The 22,124-nt window shown below is 30.6% G+C and overlaps 1 protein-coding gene across 1 annotated transcript in view; it reads left to right on the plus strand.

Annotated features, from left to right (window-relative positions):
- The window catches only part of LOC118181809 (dual specificity tyrosine-phosphorylation-regulated kinase 1B-like), a 110,626-nt gene that overhangs the window by 85,383 nt on the left and 3,119 nt on the right, over positions 1–22,124 (plus strand). The window contains exons 5-8 of the mRNA XM_085809551.1: positions 4,945–5,231; positions 8,931–9,077; positions 12,154–12,294; positions 17,242–17,563. Of these exons, the coding sequence (XP_085665677.1) occupies positions 4,945–5,231; positions 8,931–9,077; positions 12,154–12,294; positions 17,242–17,563 (897 nt within the window). The remainder of the gene's footprint in view (positions 1–4,944; positions 5,232–8,930; positions 9,078–12,153; positions 12,295–17,241; positions 17,564–22,124) is intronic.

Below are 22,124 nucleotides of genomic sequence, written 5' to 3' on the forward strand. Positions count from 1 at the left end.
TTTCTTTATAAAATTAATTTTACACTTTTTCTTCCCAAAATATTTCTGGCTTTATGGTGTTACAGAATTTGTAGGGGTAATTTTTCTTTAGGATTTTAGATATTGCAGCTTCGAAAGCAGGCAAGATTTATAGACTTACGATTCTAGAAGGTTTCAGAAAAATGTCTCCATGTTAACACGTAATTTCTTACTTTTTGGAGAACGTCTGGAAGAAAAATGAAAGCATTTTAGTTGAATGTTTTACTTTTGATACTAGAATATTTTTAACATTTGTATCTTCCTTTTATTTTCTTTACTTTTCACTAGACACAAGCATGGGAAATATCAAAAATGCTTCTAATCTTATCATATGGACATGCATTATAGAAAAAAAAATTTTTTACTAATAAAGAACAATTTAAAAGATTCATCTAGTATGTCTTAATGCATACACATGGCTGGCACTAGGCATTTTCCCACCTGATGCAGTCTCTGTGGATCTTAAATTCTGCTGCCTGGTACCTTTCTAAATTCTGCTTTCAGTGCCTGTTCTAAATTCTAAAAATTATGCAGTATCAGCTCTGTAACCAGACCTTATCATATATATTTGATATTTATTCTGAATGTTCATATTACTAAAGAAATAAATACATTCTAAATGCATTTAGTTTATTTAGAGTAACACAAATCATTAATTAACTCTAAAATTCTAAAAGAAAAGAAAACGTGGAAGAAAGAAACTTAATACATAAAGAGAAAAAAAAATTATTCTTCAAATATATGTACAGATATTATTATGTAAATTACCTAGCTGGTTACAGTTTCAGCCTTTACTATAGTTTCCAACTTCTATTTCCTCACCAGAATGCAAATCACTTAGACAGTTTTTAACTGAGGTTTTTTGGTGTTTCTGACCTCCTGCATTAGTTCCTGCAGCTCTGATAATTTGTAATTATTTGTCTTTGCATTACCGCTGCCGACATTTGCGTTTGTTATGACAATAGAGTTACTGAGCCAGCTTAAAATTAAAATAAGTTATGTACTTGATATTTTTAGTTTGAATTTCACTCTTGTTTAATTACATCACCAGGAGCTGTAATTAATTTTTTAGCATAAGAACATGCCTCTATGTTCTAAGTACTTTTTAAGTGAGAAGCTTATTTAAACTTTAGACTTTGTAGTTACTTTTAGACATAACGATAATTTGCTTCACATCCGGGTAGGGGTTTTGGACTATTTAACTTTTACCAGATCAAATAAACCCTCATAGGTTAGTTCAGGTTAGGAGATAAAACATGCAGAAACTAGTGAGGATATTCTTTGGCATATTGAGACAAATTTCTAATTGTTAGAAAAGATGCTTAAAGAGAAGGAATATCTGGGAAGGCTTCAAATTAAAGTCTCATAAATATTTTGTTGAGTGTTGTTTAGCTTTTAATGTGTAATTATCCTAATATCGTTTTAGAATCAATGTCATAAATTACATGTATTTTAAACTGTGAAATTTCATTAGATTGTTATTTTAATGGGGCTTTTTTAACAAATACTGTTAAAAAAATAAATAAAATTTAATAGTTGCCATGTAAATCCATAATGGTTATCTAATACCTAATTTCATTATTTATAACTAACTGCTTACCCTTAAAAATTATCTCTGCATGTTGAAGCGAGTTATTGTCTTTCATTAACCATTGCCGTGGTCACAAGATAAAACACGAAAATGTAAAAATTCATGTAAAACTTATTCTTCGCATCTAGTGAAACTTAAAATAATGAAAAGGAAAAAAAAAAAAAAAAAACTTATCACCTCTGGTGTTTTATTGGCTTATTAAAACTGTAAAGTATATTATCTGAGTCACAACACCTGGAACTCTACACGAAGCTACGACACTTCCTGTGTCAGATGGCTAACATTCAGAACTTGTCAAACCATGCCTACATCAGGCCTTTCAGGTTTGTTCTGATCAGTAGGTTTCTCTAGGCAATGGTGACAGCAGCCAGTCTTTTGTTATGAATCATGCTGATTATGATCTTACTTCTCATTTTAACCTATGCCACTTGACATAAAATATGCTTACTATTTACTAAACCTCTAGACTGAGTGTGTATGTGACAAAATGAGGCATAAAATAATAATAAACATAAAGCTAACATTTAGTAGAACGTAAATAAAATGTCACTTATCTTCTTTCAAATATGTCCAATTATTATAAGTGTAAAATATTTAATGTTGATAAATTTCATAAAGTTTATTTTATTCTCAAACGTATTAATAATAATGTTAATTAAGTTATGTTTAATAATAATGCATCTTAACTGAATTTATTCAGTTCCAATTTGCTCATAGGTCCTTCATTTTTTTCATTAATGGTCCTTAAAAGTACTTAATTTCCATGTGCAGAAATGTGTACAAGCCCTGCAGAGGACTGTTTAAGTTAACAACCCATATTCCAATCCATCTTTACCTTCAGCCTTTAAGTAAACTATGCCTTAGTTTTCTTGTTTTATCAATAAATAGTGCTAGTAGCTTAACTCCTATGAGCAAAGCCCTCGCTGGGAATCGAACTAAGGACCTCTAGAATACTCGCCCAGCATGCTGACCACTACACTACGAAGGCAGGAGAAATACCTTGTATACTCCCCCTTTTAAAGGGCAACTGGGGTTTTTAGGTGCCCATTCGCCAAATCTTAGGTGTGGAGAGTTCTCATCCACCACCCTTTTAGTTCGGGCACCACTGTAGAGACATTAGGTTATTTCACAGCAGGAGAGATGAAAAATGAGCAATGCTCTCACAGAGAATTGAACCATGGACCTCTGGAATGCGTGCTCAGCATGCTGACCACTATGAAGGCATGCTAAGAAGGCAGGAGAAGTACCTTATATCTTATCACCATATCTTATCTCGTTCATTTGTGCTTAGACAGCTGATTCTGTATTTAAACCATCAAAACTAGTTCTGCAAAAATTACAAATCTTGGCTGATTCTTTTTCGGCTTATCCAATAATGTTGCTTACTGTCAGGCAAACCTCAATGTTGAAGGCAGTGAATGAATTCATCACAGGGTTTATAGCGGTCCTTACAAGTGTTTATATGTCCTTATATTTGAAAATAAAATATAAAACCCCTTATAGATGCTTACTTTTAATCTAAAGCACTTTTTTTTTTAGTGCTTATTTTTTGCATTTGGTGCTTTTTTTTTTTAACAAACGCACATTTTTTCACTGTACCAAAGCCGAAACTAAACAACTCTTCTTCCTTATATGGAACGTCAGATGGTGAATCATACTCCCAAAAATAGCTTTTCACCCTTTACTCTGCATTAACGTAACCTTTGGTGCGTGCGAGTACAGACGTGTGCACGTTGTTGTATTGGTCAAAGAATTGGGAAAGTGATAGAAAATTTTCTGGTACATTCCTCCTTTTCTTTTTTTCTCCGACTCAATGCTACACATGTTTGAATTTCTATCAAGATTTTAATAATTTACATTCTCGTTCCGCGTGGTCAGTTCATATTCACGTTTATTATGATCAGTATGCTTATATTATGAGCATATGTGTGAATATAATAATGTATTTGCAGTAACTGTTGAAGTATCAAAAATGGGTAAATGTGTTTTAACACGGATTAGTTTTCTAAGGAATAATTTTCGGAATGGCATAAATAAAGTGAAAGTAATCGAATAGTCAAAATAATTTCTTCTTTTTTTTTCCCAATGCATTATACAGTGCGGAAGTCGGGGGTTCTCCCCTTTTCCGCAAAATCTCGAATATTGAAAGCGTTACACTTCACAGCAAAGCAAGCAACAGACTTTTTTTTGAGTCACTTTCCAATCTGGATTGAATAGGACTAAAAGTTCTGCGGTCTACGAACCCAAGCGAAGACTGTTTCTATTGCAGAAATTTAATACAGTCTGTTCAAAATCAGAATGAAAAACACCCCAGATTGGTAAATCTCTTTATTGATCAAAATGAGTATGGCAGGGATATCACACAGAGCGCAACATATCCTTCTGAATAACAAATATGCCGCATGATCGCATGACGGTGAAAACCGGACAAAGCAAAGGGGCAGTTTCCTTTATTTAGTTATTTATTCTCCGAATACTGGCATCTGTTGATTCAGATTGCGTAATATCACGTGCGAAGGAATTAAGGCGCACGTGGATTTAAGGCTAAGCAGATTATTTTCAGCTCCATTGGGCTATTTTTTGTATGATGCACATATCGAAATGTCAAAAGCATTATTTAGCTGAAAAATCTAAAGAACGGCTGCAATCTACCCCCTTCCACTTTTACCAATTACGCTAGACTATCCGGAATTTTCAGATATTTAGCAGTTTCTGAGTATGCCGGTTAGTAAGCTTTTACTGTTAAAGGATGATTGCATGAAGCAATTTCCCGTCTTCTGATTTCAGAAAAGTTCCATTTTTTTTTTTTTTTTTTTTACTTATTTTTACTTAAATTACTTTGCTTGCAATATCTGTTAAGGGAAAACTGTTGTGCAAAATTTAGAAAATGTTCAGAATTTTGATTTAAGTTAAAATTATTTAAATATTAATATGAGTGAAAAAATGAATTGCATTTATTTTTAGATGCCAAGCGAATATAATAAATATGGCTTATTATTAATTTTCTCTATTTTTAATTGAAATTTCTTCATTCAATCATTAATCTGTAACTTTATGTTTATTATGATTTATATTCTTCATCAAGTTTTTTATCTCATTGCAAGTATAACTGCTTTTCTGCCTCAATCAGTAAATGTCCATTTAAATTGTGTTAATTATCTACATTTCTAGGTCTGAACAGTTTTATTTGTAAGCACTGCTGTTAGACTTAATATTATTTTATGATAAATTATGCTGTAAATATCTGAGATGGTTTTTGTGTGTTAATAAATATTTGATAGACCTTAAATTTTAAAAATTTTAGAACTTAATTTCTACTTATTTATTTACTTTAGTGAAATTAAAAGGCCATTTTATGTGGAGAAATCATCTGTGCTTGGTGTTTGAGTTGCTGTCATATAATTTATACGATCTGCTGCGAAATACTAATTTCCGTGGTGTGTCTCTCAATTTGACTCGGAAGTTTGCACAACAGATGTGTACAGCCCTGATGTTCTTATCTAATGCTGATCTCAACATTATACACTGTGATCTAAAGCCCGAAAATATACTTCTTTGTAATCCAAAAAGAAGTGCAATTAAAATTGTTGACTTCGGTAGCTCATGCCAGCTTGGTCAGAGAGTAAGTCTTTCTAATTACTCATTAAGATTTTTTTTTAATTGGATAAAGGTCTGAACATCCAAAAATAAAATCTTTTGCTTTATGTTGTGTACATCAAGGATTGTTCTCAGTTGTATATACCACCTTGGAAACACATGGATCAGTTAATATAATGGAAAACATTTCGAAAATGTTGTGTCTCAGTAATGCATGCACTGAAATTAGTGAAATTTTAAAATATAAATATTATCATGTCAATAATTATTCTTTTTTGTGATATAAGAGCTTTGAATTTATAAGGAATAAAAGTAAAAATATATTTAAGAGAATTTATGTTATTGGAAAATAAAATGCCAAAATGATTTTTAATCATGCATTCTTATTTCTGAAGCACAGCTTTAAAAAGTTTATTACCAGTTCATTATTGTTATTATTATGAAATTAAACAAGTGTTAAAATGCCTTTTATTCATGTTATACAACATTGATCTAAAAAATACTGATTTTCCCACCATTATATTCATTTGCTTTTTGTTTTTCATGAAGAACAGGGCATGTATAGTCCTTAAATCTTTTAATTTTTTGGAAACAATTTTTGCCTTTTAAACATTTTTAACTGTAGCCAAAATTTGTAAATAATCCATAAATTTTCTCATTTCTGTCGCTGCCATTACAAATGTGAATTAGCATTATATATGATTATAGAATTAAAGCTTGTGGCTTGTGACAAAGTAATCACAAGTTAATGTTATAAACAATAAGAAGCCATCATTCGGGAAAATTTCAAGGTGCCAGACTGGTTATTAATCCAGTCTTCTGAAACAAGAATACTCTTTCTCTGCATGAAAAGTTTTTCAACTTCAACCTAGGAATTTAGCCATGTTTTGACATAGAGTGCCCAAAAACGTGACTTTCAAAGAAGTCAAACTTCTTAAAAGTCATGGTGCTACCCATTGCATCATTGAATCTAAAATTCTTCAAGATATGGAGAAAGACCATAAATTAGGGGTATGATACTAAAGAAATGGCAGGTATTCTGAAAGAAACTGAGCAGGGCCACATATATATGTGAAGAGTTCAACTATCCCTTCTCCGGTGCCATTAGGAACAATGAAGTTGAAGTAGAAATGATCAATCAAATAAAATAGATAAATGAAGGGAATAAAAAAAGGTTAAGGATAGTGATTGTTGTGGCAATTTTCTTGAGTGTAGGTTCTGGTAAGCTTTATAAGCTTTTTATAAGTTTGTTTAAGTCTGAAAATCTTATGTGAAAATATATTTTTTTAACAATTTTTGCAATTTCTTGCAGAGGCATTGAAATTATGCCAGTTTGCTGATTTGTCACCAGATTTGTTTTTAAAGTGTGCAACACTTGGCAGACATTCATATTACTTCTTAAATTTGTTCTCTTTATTACACCCAAAACAACCACTTTCTCTTTCTACAATGTGAATTCTGCTGTGCACATTCTCAAGTTTACAACTTATCAGCATTTTACCAATGTTTGGATCAACATGGCTACAGAAATGTTGATTCCATATTTTTTTTAATTACATGAAGATTTTTCAACAAATATAGTAACATTATCACAGTTTTAAACTAAGTATATTAATATTGCAAATTTTAGGGGGGAATGTTAAAATATTTTTAATTCTGTGTATTGTGTTTTTGTCGATTCTATGATATCTTCATTCTGAAATTTAAATAAGGTAATAAATATTATAAAATAGGATTTAAGCTAAAAAGATACTATAATTATGTTGTTTATAGATTTCCTTTATTAACTTTTTATGAAAGATGTGTATTTCTATGTAATTCTCTTAAAGTATTCAGATATGTATTAGTTTCCTCTGTAAAATTTATTTTACTATATTTTGAATTTTCTCAGAAATAATGATTTTATAATTTTCATAAAATTGACAGCTATTTTGATGCTTTAAATACTAGAAAATGCCTGTGATAAATTTTAAAATGTATCAGAAATATTAACCGCTTGCCTGATTATCCCGAGTTATCTTGGGTTCGTATATATTGCAGTTAATTATTATCCTGAGAAAACTCGGACGAAGCAGAATTTGTTAGTACGATTTCTTTTATCACGGTTTTACTCGGTCTGGAGGAAATGAAAGGAAATATTTATCTTTGATTGGCAGTTTGCCAAATTTTGTTGGTTGTGCGGTTCTTTTGGAGGGACTGGTCGCGTGTTTCCCTATTGTATAATATGCGTTGGCTTGTAGATTAGTAATGTATAAAGAAAGATGCATGCGTTGGAAAAAATAAAATAATGGCGATGATGGAAGATAGCGAAAGCGATGATTTTTCAGATAGTGATTATGAAAAGGTTGGAAAAAAATATCAAATCCAACGAGACAGTGTACTCTGTGCTCTCGTGAAAGAGATTCCAGAGATAAGCCAGTAAGAAAAGAGACCAGATACAAGTCTAGAGCGTCAGGTACCACTCTGTGCTGTCCCTTGTTTCAAAAACTATCATACAAAGATTAATATTTAACTTTTTTTTTGTTTGCCCGAGATAACTTGGGATAGTAAACTAATATTAGAAATAAATGCTTTTACACCTTCAAAAAATTAAAAATTCAACTTAAAACCTACATATTTTGATTTGTTTCGTTTTGTTGTATTTAATAATAAAATAAAAAAAAATGTGATGATTTTTTGCAATTTTTTTCAAAAAAATTTGTAAGGGAAGCGGTTAACACAGAATAGGAATGTTTTGCAAAATGGTTCTGATGAGCGTCTCTTATTGTTTGGAGAATTTTCAGAAAAAAGCTATTTTGTATATATGACACATCATTATTATTAAAAGGCCTTGTTTAAACATCACCTCTTAATGGATTGTGCCAAAGCAGTATTTTTCTCATGCTGTTCTTGTGATAGGTAGGCTAAAAAGACTGTGGTTAGAACTCCAGTTATTTAATGATGCTTTACAAAAAGTTCTGAGTAGAGTTCCTGCACTTTGGAAAAAAATAGGCCATAATAATAAGAAAATATTTTTTGTAGCATTATGGATTTTTATGTCCTTTTATATTTAATAATTGCTGTAATATACTTAGTCCAACATTATAAATGATATGCATAATCACGTGTTACTTTAAATTGCAAAATTCCGTTAGGTTTTGATTTTAATAATGCTTTAACAAATATTTATATAAAAAATAAAGGAATTTTGTAATAGTGACCATGTTAATCTTTGAAATATGTGCAATTATTCTAGGTGAAAAATGAATCTCAAATTATATTTATAAATGTTCATTTGAAAACTTTAAAATAGTGTTGCAAAAGTGAAAGTGGTTGTGTTGCTAATTGCTTTAGTTTATTCAATTCTGTTTGGTGATACATCCTTAATTTGTTCTGTTGGTGGCATTTTAAAGTCCTTGATTTTCATTTAAAGAAATGTGTAAAAAAAGTAACACATAGAAGCAGTGCTTCTACCTTTAATCTAAAGATTTTTCAATTAATTCAGAATTATTTTAAATCTGCTATATTGTATATTCTGTACTCTAAGGAATGTAAATGCAATATTCCTTTATTGAACTGCAATCACTGATGGTTTCTTTGAAAATGTTTCCATGAAATGTAATAAAAAAAAAATTTGTGTGTGACCTAATTGCTTGACATACTACTGTTTCTACTTTCATTGTTTAAAATTATTTTAGTGGATAACAAATGAACTAATCAATATTATATAATTTTTAATTTTTAGATTTATCAGTATATCCAAAGCCGATTTTATCGCTCTCCTGAAGTTCTTCTTGGATTAACTTATGATATGGCTATTGACATGTGGAGTCTAGGTTGCATCCTAGTGGAAATGCACACAGGGGAGCCTCTCTTTAGTGGGGCAAATGAAGTATGTTTGTAAAGTTTTTTTTTTTTAATTACATGCTTCAAACTAATGTTATATCAATTATACATAAATTTTAATGTTATGGATTAATCTATATACGTATATCATACTGTATTCCAGTCATCTAATATGGATTGGTTACTGTAGAGTTAGTAAATCTCTCTGTAACCATAAGGCCAGGTTAAAACCTATTTCGTAACATATATTTGAAACTTATTTCAAGAAATTTTGCACTTATATTCATTCATAAGTGTAGGATTAATGTTATAAGAAATCCTCAGATACCTTGAATTTTTTCCAAAATCATCTGATATTTTTATTCTTATAAATTTGGCAGTTATAGTTAATGGTTAAAAATCTAAAAATGCCTAAGATAAGTGAAAGATATGTTGGTGGTATTAGCACTGAATGAATGAGTTTAATGGAAATATTCCAATAAATCTCTTGTTGTACTGTTTGGAGAATTTTCAGAAAAAGCCTATAGCCATCAGATATTTTGTTTAATTGTATTTAACAGATATTGCCATCCCCTCCACCAAATTTAAATATATATATATATATATATGATAGTCCTGCTTTGAACTTTAGTCAGTCAGTACCATATTATGTGCATATTTCTCTGCTGTGTCATGCATTAATAATTATAACAGAACCTGACCCTTTTCCCTATTCTTTTGTTCAAATTACATCAAATTAATTATTTGGGTTTCTGATTGCTCTGATTGCTTTCTGATTCACTAGTACTGTATTTATGTCCAAGTGATTAGTATTTTAGTCTATTTTTTAAATTATCTGTTATACTAATTTTAGTCCCTCTTTTCTGAATGCAGTATTTCTATGGATATTGTACATTTAATTTGTAAATATATTGCAGTATTTCAACTTAAGCGAATTTAGCGAATTATAAAATTAGGTGTATTAATTAAGAGTTTTACAATGACATCTTAGTAGCCTGGCAAAAAGAATTAACACCTTCATAATTTAAAATTAAAAGCTAGAATTAAATTAATAATAAGTTAGAAGTGATTAATATAAAAAACAAAGATGTTTTCAAAACCAATACAATTGAAGAATAGGCGTCTTGCATCAAACAATAAACTAGTTTATAAATACACTGTTCTCAAAGGAAATGAAAGGTGCTGATAGCTTAAGTGAATATACACATCACAAGAAAGGGGAAGGAATCTCACTGCTCTACAAGCTACAGAATTTATAGTGCAAACATAACTTTCAACAGGAAGCTGGAAGCCTGTCTGTGTGGATGTACATAACAACTGTGTACGTTCATAAACATTTGCAATGCATATGCTAATTGTACTGTGTGTGTAAAATAAAAAATTAGGTGTGGGTGATGAGTAACATAAAGACAGAGCTTTTACATAATGACGTATTGGCAATCATTATCAATTCAGTGCATTTTATTCTTGACAAAACTTTCTTGAACTAGACCTCTATTGCTGAGCCAGTGTGATCCACTGATGTGTGTCCATTCTTTAACTGTTATCTTTTGCTTCTTTACATCTTTATAAAAAGTATATTTGATGTAAGTAAGATATTAGCTTGTCAGAGACTCTGAGAAAATTCTGCACAGTTACAATTTGGAGTTAGGGTTTATAATAACCCTACTCATGTTCTTACTTTATTCCTATGCATTGTTAAGTTTTGAAATTTTTAAAATTACTACTTAATGAAATACTGTTTGTATTATGTATGTGCATGCAGTTTAAGCATTATGTAAGAGTCAAATAACAAAAATAAATTGTTTAATGATGTACTAGAAAGAGATTAATATAAGCATGCTGGTATTTTTAGGGTAATAAAGGCAAAAAGCCAGTAGGAGACTAAAGAGAGTTTTATTTTACATATTATCTTACACACATGCATGTTGGTATATATGTACACTGTGCAAAAAAAAGGGATGGAGAAATCTATATCTCCATCTTCGGTTCTACTGGGCCGATTGACGAAATTCAACTTGCATTTTTGTCTCGAAAGTGTGACTTAGGATATGTATTAGATTTATATATAGCATTGTTCTAATATAGGACTTTTTTGAAATAATATAGCAATTTTTTTCCATATTTCGATTCTACGACTCAAATTACGCCAAACTTTTAAGTTTTGTATAAATCACACAAATAGTTTTTAGAAATTTAGCTCTCAAAATTTGGTGTATCTCTATTAATATATCTGGTTGGCATATATTTTGGAATTAAGCTCTCTTTTTATATTAAACTTATTTTATTCTTCCTTTCACATTTCGAAATGTAGGTTCATTCCAATAAAAATTCGCCCATTTTTTATGATTTTTTTAAATCTGTATTTTTAAATAAATTTTATAAATTTTTCAAAAAATTGAATTATAATCTATAAAATTTTTACCGTCATCTTAAAGTAGACGTATTTCTAAGCATACGTGAATTTATATATTGGCGTGCTTTAAAATTTGGCGTATTTCTTGAAAGCGATAAAACATCAGGTATAGTTTAAACACTTTACTAAAATTATTTGAAAGTAAAAACGATGCGACTTTTTTTCCACTCATACACAGTGTAAAAAGGTAGGAACGAGGTGCCTTTTTTCCCCACTCCGGCATAATGGAAGGGTAAAGATTGGTTGGCATATATTAAGAAGTATGAATAGTGAATTATTTTTGGCCAAACTGAAGAAATTTCGCCAAGATAAATTTTCGAATTTCTCCATAAATTTCGCACCAAATTTTACAAAATATAATATCTGGGCATAATTTGAGTCGTAGAATCGAAATATGGAAAAAAATTGGTATGTTATTTCAGAAAAAGTCCGATTTTGTGTCAAAATACCTATGTTAGAACAGTGCTATATATATATATATATACACACACACATACATACATACAATGTATATCCTATGTCATGCTTTCAAGACAAGAAAAACACAATTTGAATTTTGTCAATCGGCCGGGTAGAAGGGGAGATGTAGAACTGTGCCCCCCTTTTTTTTTGCACAGTGTGCATACATGCACACATTCTCAAAAGATTTTTATGCCCATATCACAGCCATTGTGTAATTCCTTTCTTTTTTCCCCTTCTCCAATAGATTGACCAAATGAATAAAATAGTGGAAGTTTTGGGTATGCCTCCAAAATACATTTTAGATTCGGCTAATAAGTCACGCAAGTATTTTGATTGTCTACCTGATGGTACTTTCGTTTTGAGAAAAACCAAAGATGGGAAAAAGGTAGGATTTCTCTTTGTATGTGTATTGTGGATGTGTTGATGCACAAGATTTTTTTTTAATGGTTCCTTTAGTTAAAATCAACGTGTTGTTTCCTGTCAGTTTTATTTATTTATGTCAAATAAAGGAAGTCAACATTTGCAGTTTCTTGTTGATAATTACATAATCTGATTGAATCATAAATGTCTCTAAATGTGATCTGAAAGCATAAAAATTGCAGCTGTTATTTGAGGTAGTACTAGAATGTTTCTGTGTAACTTAAGTATAAGAGTATAATGGTTTTGTATGTTTATTCTTACAAGCAGAGTCATATTTGCATTATGTATTGTCTGATATTTGAAATATAAAGTGCTTGTAAAACTGTTTACAATCACATTCATGATTGGCAACACTGATTTTAGCACTAATGAATAATGCATTTTGTCATTGGGAAAAATCAGTGTTTTAAACAAAAACATTAACTTTATGTAATCTGTGTGAGAGCCTAGATGGGACAGAGTAGAGATGGATATGTGCTTGATAGACCACTGCATGATCTGTTCTTTTGCAAATCTGAGAAGTCCGAGGTTTTAACTCCCAGTTTTCTTTGTATTTATGCAGAAGTAACCTGATTGAATGATGCAGTTACTGTACTATTGCATAAGATGTATGAAATTAAAAAGAATAAATGAATTGGTAATTTAAGAAATTTAGTGGAACCAAATGTGATATTTGAAAATAGGAGGACAAGCATGGTGTTACTAGGACTCTAGTGAAAATGTACCATTACGAGATGAAAGTTACAAATAGATTGTGTTTAACCCCTTCGCGCTGGGTAGCGCAAATGCGTGCTTATCGCAGAGGCCTGCAGTGTCTTACATGAGCGTCTGTCCAGGGCCGGGGACTTTTTTGCTATTAAGCCTAAATCCATGAAATTTCCGAAGTATCAACGCATTTTTTAATAATGCTCTATAGAGTATTTAAACGGCTTATGTTTTATAGATATTTTTATATATACTTTAATTACCTTATTTCTTGTTTAAATGCATATTTTACACATTTTATTTTCATTACTCACCATTTTATGACTTTTAACATTATACATCTGAAAACTAAGTATTACTTAAAATTCTCTTTTCGTATGAAAAATTTGAAAACAGGGATCTACACACAGTCCTACGTTACATTCCTTGCACTCGTAATAACTCATTTGCCGTTTTGGAGGATTTTTCCGGGAATGTGAACAAACGAAGCATCGTCATCTCATTTTCTTATCAGTCTCTTCTGAACAAAGTTTTGGAAAATGTTTTTCAGTTAATCTGAGCGGATTTAATAATTCTGCTGATCTTGGTGTGATATATTTAGAATCAATATCTGAAGGCTGAAATATTTTGCATCATTTCTGCTATTTCATGCTCTGTTAAACATTTTCAACGCTTCGAAATTGCAACTGTAAAAACAGAAAGAATTCACGTCTAACAAGATCTAATTATTTTCTAAAAACTGAACTGCAAACGGAAATACCCAATGCTTTAGCGAAAATAAATCTTCTCTACTTACAATAAACAACTACCACTTGCGAATTTAAAGTGACATCATAAATCACGCCATTCGGAAACATTTACTTCCCCTTTTGTTTATATAATCAAAAACACGTGTATATGAGTTATGCTTCTCTCATTTCGAGTAGAAGGTCTAATGTACATGTATCTGAAACCATATGGACATACTGTGCCATCTTGTGGCAGAAATTAAAGTTTTTAAAACGTTCCAGGACACTGGCACAAATACGTGACAGTCGGGGCTAAACGAGAAAATGCTCTGGCAAGCCTGTGTGTCGGCCGGGAAGTGAGTGTGTTCGTTGCTGGCATGTAGACATGACAGTCGGCGCGAAGGGGTTAAGGTAAATAATGTGTTAGAGCAATGTGCTCTATGTTTGTCTATCTGACTTGGAAGGTCTGCAGAAAGTTGTGTCCAGTTAATTAAACTTTTGGTGGTTAGCGTTTTACCACTTGCCTGCTGGTAGACCTGCTCATCTAAAACAAAAAGGTTTTTAGAAAAGTAGCTGCTAATATTTTGTTGATAGATAGTCATCAGTAAAATCTTTTCTATTAGTCATGCACAAAATGTTCTTTCATTTTGGTGATGAGCTAGATGTGCATGTCCCTTTTTGCTATTAACTTTCTGAAGCCGGCTGGTACAGCAGTTGTACCAGGAGAATGACTTTCTAAGATGCCGGCATTGGTACAACTGTCGTACCATCCATGCCTTCCCCATTTTAGAGAAAATCGCCTATCTGTAGATCTCTGGGTGGTCCATTGTCGCTGCTCAGAGTAGCCGCTGGATACGCATTATTTCCCTCTTATCAGTTTGGCTACATTTTGGCAAAAACTGCAGGTTTTGTCTCGTGCCAATATACTTGAAAATCAAATAGAGGCCATCTCTTTCTCAATCTGTCTCATAATTTTGATGCTAATTTTTTTAGTACTGACATTTGCTATGATTAAAACATCAGCGATTTTGCACGCTCTTTAAGCTTACCATATTTAATGTTTTTTAATCATAACAAATAAGAATAGATTGATATTTTAGATTTAATGCCCTTCTAGAAAATAGGTAAAACCGCTTTTATCATTTACTTCCTTTTCATACTTATAAATAATAAGATTTTATTTTGACATTTTTTTGTGGAGTGCATAAAACCCTTAAGAACTGTTAACTCTTTCAAAGTGCTTCTATTATGTAAGCAATTTTGTCTGATTTATCAGGAGATAAATAAGAGACAATTGTATGCATAATAGTTTTTGTGATTTTCATTCATTCAGTGATTGCTTTCAATGATTTTCATTGATTGTAAATTAAATAAAATCAATTTATCTTTAGACCCTCTTTTAGGATGAGATCTGCCAAAAAGTATTTAAATATCGGTAAAGCTCACGTTACTTCTAAATTGAATCAAAACATCAGTTACATTGTATAAAATTTCGGCCAGTTTTATTTGCTGAGATAAAGGGAATTCAGACAAGTTAATAAAAAAATCTTTAAAAAAGGTTGTTATTTTGTCTGTAATAAGGTGTATGTCAACTTACTATTAAATGTATGAAAATTAGGATTGGGTTACGGAAAAGCACGCGAACGCTATCTGCTTAAGGGGATGGATGCTTTCGTGTAAACCTTTTTAAGAGAAAATTGCTCGCATTTACGTTCCTGGTGGAAAACTCCACATGTAATCAACTCGTTCTTCCGGTTTGATTGGATTAATTTTGTTCGCTTACTGAATTACATCAAAGCACACAACAATTACCTGTATAAGGGGAGTTATACCTTCGCGGAGGACTTTCTAAGAGAAGCTGGCTTGCATTTATTCCTATAACCTATATTTCTCAATCGACAGTACATAAATTACGCATATGAGGGGGATTATTTGTGAATAAATAAACTATATTGCGCTTTTCTCCACTATTTCATATTACGATGGAATTATTGCATATCAAAGTTATTTCTCATGAATTAATTTTGCTCCGTTCATGATTTTTGATATTTTCAAAGAGAAAATTCCACACTTTAAATAAAAAATACACGAGAAGATACTTTATGCAAAATTTGGCGTAAACGGTTTTCTTAATTTTGCTTTGAAAATATTCCAGGGTAATCGTTTTCATTATTGGAAGAAATATGAAAAACAGATTTACTACATTGTGTCAACACCCAGTATATCCTTATTCTTTTGAAAACGTGAAAGATTACTCTTTCTAAAATAAATTAGAAAATATACTATGTGCAAATAGAATGTTCGTTGAAAATGAAATAGACTTCAAGCTTTGGATATAACGATGGTTTTAGACGAAATTTCTACCTATGAAAAGAAATTGACGTATAATTAATTCTTCATAAACATTTAAAACTTTCTCAAAATCCTTTTGATGATTGCATGTATAGGTCACGAATTTTTTTTCTCTGCTAACATAAACAAAAGCCAATTTTACAAAGAAAAATTCTCGTTAAAGATATACCTTCTTTGCCTGATAGTCCAATGTAATATTTGTTAAAGTTAAATGATTAAACGCAACCATGTATCTCGGATTTTGATTTTTATATTATAATAACAAAATTATCGAAAAAAGCAGATTTAAATCTCTGTTGTTATGTAAAGCTTTATTATTGCTGTAAGTTCATCTCAAAATCTAATTGTATTGAATCTCATTCTAATCATCTAATGGTAATAAATATTGTTATTATTTCATTAAATTAGTCATTACCATTATTTTATTAATGAAAATATGTTATTAAAAATCTCATTCCAGCCTGCAGACACACAAATCTAGTCCGTATTTACTATATTTTGTTAATTTTGTTCTCGCTTTTTAATTTCTTATACGAAAATACGCGAATATAAATGAAGAGTGAAAACAAAGTTAAATATTCACAAATTATTTAAGAGATTGATTAGAAATAGTGAGTGAAATATAAACATTGCATACATTTTATTCTAAGTAAATTGTGCACTGGATATGCATCCAGTACTGCATATTTATTTAGAACTTCATTTAAATGAAAGCAAAATAATCATCGAAAAAATTGCAAATCTAGCAACCCCTCTACTATGGGACGTAAGCGTCCGACAAACATGTTAATTTTACTTCATCCATGGAGGGGTACTAACGACTTTTGTCATTAAGAAAATGTCAAAGAGGGGGCAAAACTTTTTCGGATCGCGGCGGTCTGAAGGCTATATTATGAGAATTTCGGCCCGTTTTTAGAAGGTTAATATTCTGTTTTTTTTTCCATAATGTTTCATAATTAATAATTTTTAAGTATTTAAAAATTGCAAAAATTTTTGAAGCAAAGCAAATTATTTTAAGTCACTTAAAGGGCTCTTTAATGTAACTTATAATTTTATAAACTCCCTTTTTTTTAATTTAGCAAAATTTTATAATGTTTTATGTAACTTTTTTATTCTTTTTCCTGTAGTATAAGCCACCAGGCTCTAGAAAACTGCATGATATACTTGGTATAGAAACAGGTGGTCCTGGAGGACGAAGATTGGGTGAACCAGGACATTCTGTGTCTGACTACCTCAAATTCAAAGATCTCATAGCCAGAATGTTGGATTATGATCCGAAATCAAGGATTAGTCCATACCATGCCTTACAGCATAGTTTTTTCAAGCGTACGAATGATGAAAGTACTAATACGACAAACAGTGCCAGCACAAGTCCTGCAATGGAACAGGGATCGTTTTCGAATGCTGGTTGCTGTATGGCTGGCTCAGGATCAAGCTCTGGCAGTTCTTGTAATTTTTATTTTGAATTTAATAATTTTTAATATCAGTATTACATAAATTATTTTTTGAACTGTTGTGCTCATGTGTATAAATGTCCACCATTTTAAGAAACATTGGGTTAAATCTAAGTGTCAAAGAAGTCTTAGTTCTCAATAAGTAGGCTACTAAATATCAGTGAAATAAACAGTAATTTGGTCCTCTGTTTTCATGTATGTGTTTTAAACAGTATTATTCAGTTTCATGTCGGCCATGCTGTCATAAAATGAAAATTAAACTGATTGGTAATGCCTAGAAGCATACCAACATACATTTACATGCTACCCGTGAAATGTAAGAATTCTCGCATGTGTTTTTCTAAATTTTTTGCTAATTTTTCCGAGTCTTTCCTTTATCCTTGATTTAAGTGTTTGCCCCTATTTGCAAGTGGCTGAAATGTCACAAGAAAGCATTAAAATTTGTGCCAATTGAAAGAAATCCAATTTATGTAATAAATTTGGAAAATGCACATTGATTTATAATTGCAGAAGTTTTGAGATAGCTGTTTTTAAAAGCATAATTATTCTCATAAATATTGATTTATGTTAGTGTCCATCATTAAGATCTAAAAAGGTCATCAACTAAATCATCATTAAGATCTATATATAAAATGTGATTGTAAAGAATATTATGTCATGGCTGCCAGCTTTCCTGGTTTTCCCAGAAGATTCCTAGTTTTTCGTCACGTCTCCTGGTAGTTCACCGATAAAAAATGTTTCCTAGCACTAGTGAAATTTATTGAATTAATGAAACTTAAAATGTGCAGTTTCATTCTTCCATTTCATTACAAAAATTTGAACATGACACCAGTGCATGATCCATGAATGGCAAATGTAAAAGAAGCTTCAGAGTAACAGCTTATTAAAATAAGCAGCTTATTAGGTCTAATAAATTAAAAATGGTTTAAAATGAAGGAAATTTAAACTGTTAGCAAATGATATATGTGCACTTAATTCAGCATAGCAAGTATTATGCAAAACTCAGAAAAAATATTGGTAATCTGTTAACAACAATTAAACTATACATATTTGTCAAATGAGCTTGCATAGAAAGATTCTTTAGTGAATATATTTGTTTAAGATAATGGTAACTTCTATAATCTGGTGGAAAATTATTTAAAATTTAATGTTAGTAAATTTGATTTTAGCATTGGCATGGCATCCAAATATCCAAAAATAAGATAAAGGCACTAACATGCAAAGTGAAATCAAGCATATTCTTTCTGAAGTTGTTAAAGCATAACTTTTAGAAATAACTAAATAAAACATTAAATTAAAATATTGTTAAATTTAAAAAATCAAAATCCAGGGAAACCTCTCGTTCGATAATCAGCAATTGTTGAAACAATTTTAGGCTTTTAGTGTGTTTTTGATCTTAAGATTAACTACTTGTAAAACATTGCAAGTAGTAGTAATGTTTGTTGATGTTTTTTAGAAATGCTTATAATTTTGAAATCTGGTAGTTTAGGGGAGGAGTTAATCATGAGAGGTTTTATTACACTTCAGTTAATGATACTATCCTAGGCATAAATTGCATAGAATAACAAAACTGTTATAAGATTTGTCAAATTTGTTTATACTAATAAAGATATAAGTATTATTCTCCATTCATCCTCTTTTGAGGGGTAAGTGTTATGAGGGTTCTTATCACATATATGTAAACATAGTGAAACCAGTATTATCACCCACTGATGGGTGCAAATGTTTGTAGTCTTCTTCATTGCAGGTAAGTTACCTTAGGGAGATTGTTAGGCATTTCTTTGCTTGAGAGGAGTTCCCTACCTGTTGTTTATTTAAGCGTGTTTTGAAATAATCTCTCTCATCACAATTTCTTGGTTGTCGATTGCTTAATGAATATTTTTATTGATATATAGTTTATTCAAACTAATAACATTTAATTGGAATTGCCTAGGAAACGATTATTCATTTAACCTTTTTAATAGAATTTCTAAACAAGTAGTTAAGCTTTTAGAACTCTGCGAAGATTAAAAATGTAGAAATTCTTGAATATATCTTGAGATTTTAATCTGCACTACCACTTGTAGCAGATTATTTCCATTAATAACAAATCATTGAAATTGCTAAGCACGGATACTTCAAGTTGAAATGGCCAAACATTAGTATGACCAACAACAATATATCAGGCCACTCAGATGATCTTAAGTTATATTTTTGTTGTAAACATCCCTGCCTTATTCATGGTTTTGGTATGATGTGTGAAAATACATTTAAAATTTTATTTTGTGAAAAGTTTTTAAAAGGCCTTATATCCTTGTATTATGCTAGATTTCTAGATATTATTGTATGCATGACACTATAACTTTTTAACCAAAAAAACTCAATATTCATTTAATTTTATTCAAGAGAATTATGGGTAAAGACTTTCAGTATATACACACATATAATTTTTAAATATAATTTGTACAATTTTATGTATATAATTATAACTAACAATGATGGTTCCAATATATTTATTGCCTTTAGTGATATTTTATGTATTAAAAATTACACCAATAAGAACAAATATAGTTTTATGCTGATTCTGCATAGGTACTATGCAATCAGATATTTAATATGCATATTTTTTGTAAAGTAGTGAAGGTGTTATAATACATATTTAAATTAGTAGGTAATATCAATATTAATTACTAATTAAAATATATTGCAGTATGTGTACCAGTATGCAGTATATATCTAAGGAGATTGTATGAAATAAAATATTGCGTAAAATTTAAAAGTCTTTTCTGTCAACTGGCATTAAATTACTCTTATGTAAATTCATGTTAGTAGGATTCAGTACACAAAATGAAAGATGTATTAACGATATTATTCAGAGCTGAATGATGGACATTCTTAAATAATAAGCCTATATAAATTACATTAGTGTGTATACTTGACTTCAGTTCTTGGTTCTTTATTCGTTGTTTAGTTTTTAAAGCATTTGCAGATTGCTTTTATGAAGTTTTACAAAGAAATTGTTTTTATGAAGTTTGAAAAGGAAAACAGGAGTTCATTAACAGAGATTCCTTATGTTTTAAATAAGATGTAAAAATGTATTGCAGAAGAATAATTAAATTATGTAGTTCTAAAATATATTTTTATTATAGTTCCTTTAATAAAAATTATTAATTAACAAACAAGCTGTGAATACCTGCAGTAGAGCACTAATGCAAAGTTTTTAATAAATACAAGTTCCTAAGAGATGGAAAAGTCAGCCCACATTAAAGATATCCAACTGCATAGAAACATTTTACCGTTTAATGATTATAACAAATGGGCAAGCCCAAAAGCAGTTCATGTAAAACAAAATTCATATACTTCATTGTAACAAGAACTGTGATGACTCCAAATAATCATTTTGTATACCTTTTTCAAAGAATGCTCATTTTCACACCTTTTCAATTAATTCTTTTCCTTTTAAACTATTAAGAACAAGATCAATTATCAACTGTCTTTGATTACTCACATTTAAAAAATCATTTTAATGTTTTGACAAAATTCTGTCTATTCCTGTATAGGCATATAATATTACAATTTACAGTATCTTGTTCAGAACATACTAATCCTCCTCTATATAAATGTTCTCTAATTTGTTTTAAATGAGGACATTTTATCTAGACTAAAATGGCTTCACAACTCAGTCTCTTTAACATTGAATAAATGCTACGTAAGTAATTACTCGAAGAATTGTTTTGCAATTTTCTTTTCATCTTCACTAATTTTTATGATAAAAAAGAATAATATCATCTAATGTTTGAGTTTCCCTTATCTCCCAGTTTAAATTTACTGTACTGTCTACCTGAAAGCTATCTGTATGAACTAAATTTCAGTAAGGGCAACTTTCAGGCTGAAACTCCAAGTTCAATGACATCACATGCTTTCATTTAGAGATTAAGAAGTGACTGATGCATTGTCATTGGTGACGGCATAAGCTTACAATAGTGGTGCTAATATGTGAACCAAAACTAGTAGCAGTTACACATTTCACCAAAAATTCTTTGGAGATGAATTCAAAAGCACTTTAATTCTGTATGCCACTCTTATTAAATTTTGTAAGGAATGATGTAGCTAAACATTAGAACAGTAAATTTGGGAGTAGCAGTACAGGAATTGTACAGCTTACAGCTATTTTCTGGCATCTGTGGTATGTTGGGCTGTATTAGAATACTGTATTACATTAAAACTGCTTTCTACTTTGTGCAACTGTAGACCATGAAACTCGATTTGCAATAGTAGGCTTGTGTCACCGTGTTGAAAGTGCCAAATAACGATCCTCATTTGTCATTATGGATTTTGGTTGACCTTGTCCAGGTCTAAAAATGGATTCAGTATCCTGAAAGTGTTTCCATGTATTGTAGATGACACTATACATTTCATTGGACTCTGTAGGTACCTGCACTTGTGATTGGCTCACCTGCAATCTATCTCTATTCATCATCTCATTCTATCATGCATATGTCCGTGGCTACTTATTTTACCTTATGAAATTTACCCAACTCTTGTGAGAAATACAGCGAATGTAATGAAGGAGTACA

This window comes from Stegodyphus dumicola, chromosome X2, assembly GCF_044657685.1.
Source record: "Stegodyphus dumicola isolate Sdum_Otavi_A_Nest chromosome X2, ASM4465768v1".
NCBI classification, from domain to species: domain Eukaryota; kingdom Metazoa; phylum Arthropoda; class Arachnida; order Araneae; family Eresidae; genus Stegodyphus; species Stegodyphus dumicola.